At 36.2% G+C, this 5,239-nt stretch overlaps 1 protein-coding gene across 1 annotated transcript in view; it reads left to right on the top strand.

Moving 5' to 3' along the window:
- Positions 1-5,239, top strand: part of LOC101846773 (4-aminobutyrate aminotransferase, mitochondrial) — a gene marked incomplete in the record, with an annotated part of 33,014 nt that overhangs the window by 14,367 nt on the left and 13,408 nt on the right. The window contains 3 exon segments of the mRNA XM_013088944.2: positions 315-364; positions 1,700-1,780; positions 2,353-2,445. Of these exon segments, the coding sequence (XP_012944398.1) occupies positions 315-364; positions 1,700-1,780; positions 2,353-2,445 (224 nt within the window).

Genomic DNA, 5,239 nt, shown 5'->3' with positions numbered 1-5,239 from the left:
TGTGTGTGTGTGTGTGTGTGAGTGTGTGTGTTTGTGCCTGGTTTAAGTGTATTTGTGTGTAAGTGTGTTTGTGTGTGAGTTTGTTTGTGTATGTGTGTTTATTTATGAGTGTGTGTGTGTGTGTGTGTGTGTGTGTGTGTACATGTGTGTGTGTACGTGTGTGTGTATGTGCGTGTATGTGTGAGCATTTTATGTGTATATATGTTGTAGTAACATGGAGAATCAGATATGTTCAATGTTTTCTCTCTACAAGCTGATATAGTTTATGTTTATTCAGATTCTATGTTTTGAAGGTTTTTTTCCCACCCCCACAGGTTACAATCACCCAAGAATTCTCAAGGCAATAACAGACCCTGCTAATTTGGTAAGCGTATAACATGGCGTGTTTTTTTAAAATTTTACTATGCATATAGCTTACTGGAAAACGTTTTCTATTTTCATAAAGATTATTATGTTCTAATATAATATAATATATTATAAAGTTCTAATATTTGCCATTAAGCTTGCTCATGCTATTAAGCTAAATGAATTGAAGCTTTCAAAAATACAGCTTGATTATTTTTTAATGTATTTGGCTTCTTGTCTTTGGAAGAGCACACATATGTGAGGTAGCAAGGTGAAATCAGGCGCTCGTCAAAATAATAAAATAGAAGAAACTGGCATTTTTCGACATATTTGGCAATTTTTATTGCTTTCAAAAGCATATTTTTGTGTGGATTTTACTGAAAAACGTTGATTAAAGGCATGAAAATGTAATTTTGCAGTTTCCAAGGGCTCTCAAGCTTTGGAAGTCACGCAACTTGGGCGTCCATTTTCTCACTAATTTTACCTCTTAAACCTCTTAATACCTCTTTCAATTGCAAATATCTCGACTTCTATTCAAGATGGATGAGTATTTTTTTCATCCAAAACAAAACAAATGAACAAGCCTTAAGATGATACCAATCACAAACCCAGAAATTGATGAGTATCTGGTCACACAGCGTTGTGAGTTATTGGTATAGTCTCAAAGCTTGTTATTTGTCTTACATTTCATTTTGTGAAATATCCATTTGTCCTTAATTGAAGAGGAGATAAAATTTGTGATTGAAGGAGGTGATCGGGCCACATGGTGTCAGAGGTAAAATTGGCAAGAAATTTTTGGGTCATCAAAGTTTGATCACTCCCAAAGCTTTAGTGTCCTTAGAAACTGCAAATTTACATTTTTGTGCCTTTGATCTATGTTTTTCAGTATCAACCACCCAGAAATATATTTTTAAGTGGATGAAAAGGGTGCTGAACTGGGGGAAAAAATGTGATAAAATTTTTCCAACTGGCGGAAAAATGCTGGTTTCTCCAATTTCATTCTTTTGACAAGTGCCTGATTCTGTCCCTGTCGTTTTATGCAAGAAAAATTCTGAAATTATGCAAACTGAGCCCAAATATGTGAAATTATGCGATTATGTTAATTTTAACAAAGAATGATAAAGGAAAATAATCAGAAATTATGCAAAAAATGATCAAATTTTGCTAAATTATGCGGGGTGCATAAAACCACGGGGACAGCTGATTTCACCAGAATTCCACATAATTTTATAAAGATTATAACAGAGAAATTAAGTTCGCTTATTTTCCTTTAGAAAATAAGAATTAAATCTTTTAAAAGATAGCTTGATTAATTACTCTTTGATTGATCTGATTATTTTTTTGTCTCTTGCAGAGCACATTTGCCAACAGACCAGCCCTAGGTGTCTTTCCTCCATCACACTTTGTGAAAGACCTCAATGAAACTCTGCTGTCTGTATGTATGGCGTGGCTATCTTTGTAGTCACTTATTTGTTAAGACCTGCGTGGGTTTTAGAAATTGATTTTTCAATGTATATAAATTCTATTTGGCCGTGTGATATTGTTGCAAAGACATAATAATCTGTTAACCAGATTTTATTAATTTTGTTTTTTGGGTTTTCTTGTTTCATAATTATAAAAATCTATTAAGTTAATGGATTCTGTTTACAACCCCAAATCGTTTAGTTAGTTTAGTAAGAGTTTTATGGCACTTGTAACATGACAAAGTAATATAAATGCAGGAGATTAGAAATGTTGCAAGAGAGTAACAAACACCAAAAAAAAAGGAAGAGAGATACTGCTATAAATGTTTGATAGAAAGGAAGGAGCCAACCACACCAGAGCATCCGCCAACCACTCACATGTGTGTTTATGTATTTGTGTGTGTGTCTGTGTGTGTGTGTGTGTGTGTGTGTGTGTGTGTGTGTGTGTGTGTGTGTGTGTGGGCGTGCATGCATGCACTTATATGACCTATTTGTGTTGGGAGTACCATAAAACTCTTACTAAAACGAAAACCTCCCTATATAGGTGGCGCCTCCCAAACTGCGCCAGGTGCAGACCATGGCGTGTGGAGCCTGCTCGGTGGAACATGCTCTCAAGGCAGCCTTTATGGGCTACAGAGTGAGTCCATTGTATTTGTTTTTTGTTGCTGTTGTTGGTGTTGTTATTGTTGCTGGTACTGTTGCGGCTGTCGCCATTACCATCATATTGTTACTGTTGTTGTTACTGTTGAGGTTACTGATATTACTGGTGTTGCAGTGGTCATTGTTACGTGATGTTGTGGTAACTGAAGTTGTTGAAGTTATTGATGCTGCTTATGTTGTGGCTGCTGTTATTGCTTTTCCACTGAAGTAAGAGGCTATTAGTGTGTCCATATGCCTCTTTTGCGTAAACAGAGAAACTAAAATCTTGTTCCTGATTGTCTTTCATATTGCTGATGTGATTTTTAAAAAGTGCTTGTGTCATTCTGACCAGTTTTACTGTAAGCTGTCTGATGTAACCCATTTTTTTTTTTAGGTGAACAAACAAACAAAACTTAAAACTTGTTCATTTTGCTTGCCACATAGACATTGTTTTTCTTCGTACTTAACTTCCTTCCTCCTCCTTTCACCCTTCAAAAAAAAAGTTAAGATAACATGTATGATTAATTTTTTGCTGAAAGGGTGATTTTGAAGTTAACATTATTGTCATGATTTAGCTGAGCTTTTGTGTCACACCTTTGCATACATCTTTGACAAAAGCCAAGAACTAACACTGTGACATAGAATTAAGAATGGAGAGGAGCGGGGTGGGGGTAGAATGGTTGCACTCAATGACATTCAGACAGTACTGAACAGAAGTTAATCTTTTCGTCAACCTTACTAAGGTTCTTTAGTTCTCCTTTCTGTTCTATATCTGTGGTTACCATTATTATGCAGTTTAATTTCTAGAACGGTTAGTCTAAAAATCTATGCCCTTGAAATGTGAAGGGGTTGTGCTGTCCTGATAAGATTTCAGTTTTGAAATAGCTCTTGCGTTAGATAATCAGGAAGGCCACATCGTAGTTTGTGGGATCAGGTCACTGTGTCGTCTTTGCAGTACTTTTGAGTACTTTGGATGTCAAAACTTGTGGGAACCAAAAGGTAGTGGCTGTAGCAGAGATTGTTTAATCTTTTTATCTTTTGGATTTGTGTGTGTGGTGCTTAAACACTTAAGTGTTATAACTGCAAACGGGGTGCAGAAACAGGTGAATGGACATATGTGTGCATACACAGTGAAAGCACACATGTTCTCTCTCACTCATTGAAACTCACACACACATACATATATACGCACATGTGCAAACACACAAACACACACACACAAACACACACACACACACACACACGCACACACAAACACACACGCACACAGACACACACACACACACACACACACACGCACACACAGACACACACACACTCATAATATGTGCACATGGATGCACATCTAAGTGCTTGTACAAACAAGGCACAATTACACATTTGATGATATGTTTTGAGGAAATTCAACCCCTCTCACTCCCACGCACACACACACACACACACAATCCTCCCCCTCCGACACACTCATTCACATAATATGATAATAATATGCATAAAAACATAAAAACACACTCAAGCATACTTGAGTACTTGAGCGCACACAGGCACACACACAATCACTTCACACAGGATATACTGTTGGACCCCCTTTTCCCCTCATAAATTGAGCGCTTTGCTTCTGTATTGTGCCTGTGTATTGACTGAACAAAGAACCTTTGAATCTTGACCTCCTGCTTCAGCGGAAACTGTCTTATTTTTTCCCTCCTAACTCACGAGATACAAAAATTGTGCCACACCTTAGTATCTCCAAACATATGAAGAAAGGTCCTATTGTAGCATTAATGTCACTGGTGACAAATACTGAGGATTTTTTAGTAATCTTTCGCTATGTTTTATGTAGTAGAAAACAAAAATGAAATTTAAAATGTATATAGAGGAATTGAATGCAATTTGTTTCAAAAGGAAAATAAAGAACATTAAAAAGGTAAAAAAAAACAATGTACAAAAAGGGAAAATAAAAACAATGAATTTAAAAAAATTTTTTTTGGTAAGTATTTTATGGTGCTCGCAACTGCATAAAGTCATATGAGCGCGCGGGACGCACCTAATATTTTCAGTTGGTAGGAAATTTTGAATTTTGCGTAGGTGGCGGTCGAAGCCTACTCTTATCGATTTTAGACCACCAAGGGATCTTAAACATGGGCCCTCCAAGATTTTTCACCCTTGTCAGAGAAGGCTAGGTATAGATCTTTCCTACCAGAAGTTCAGGGGTGTGGCAGAAAGACAGCAGTAAAGAGGAGCCAAGGAGTAGCAGTAGAAAGGCTGCAGAAAGAATCAGGAGCCCAGAGGAGGGGGGCAAAAGAGGTGACGGGGTGGGACAGAAAGTGGACAACAATGTACAAAAAAGGAAAATAAACAACAATGTATAAAAAAAGGGAAAATAACAACAATGTACAAAAAGGGAAAATAACAACACTGTATAAAAAGGGAAAATAACAACAATGTACAAAAAGGGAAAATAACAACACTGTATAAAAAGGGAAAATAACAACAATGTACAAAAAGGGAAAATAACAAGAATGTACAAAAAGGGAAAATAAACAACAATGTAGGCTACAAAGGCAAAAAGAAATTTAATTGGTCATCATAAGAAGGAGCTTAAGAAGGGAACATAACAACAATGTATAAATAGGGAAAATAACAACAATGTATAAAAAGGGAAAATAGCAACAATGTACAAAAAGGGAAAATAACAACAATGTACAAAAAGGGAAAATAACAACAATGTACAAAAAGGGAAAATAACAACAATGTACAAAAAGGGAAAATAACAACAATGTACAAAAAGGGAA

Source organism: Aplysia californica, unplaced genomic scaffold (assembly GCF_000002075.1).
Source record: "Aplysia californica isolate F4 #8 unplaced genomic scaffold, AplCal3.0 scaffold00840, whole genome shotgun sequence".
In the NCBI taxonomy this organism is placed as follows: domain Eukaryota; kingdom Metazoa; phylum Mollusca; class Gastropoda; order Aplysiida; family Aplysiidae; genus Aplysia; species Aplysia californica.
Note: the sequence above shows the minus strand (reverse complement) of the source record. Positions and strands in the feature narration are given on the sequence as shown.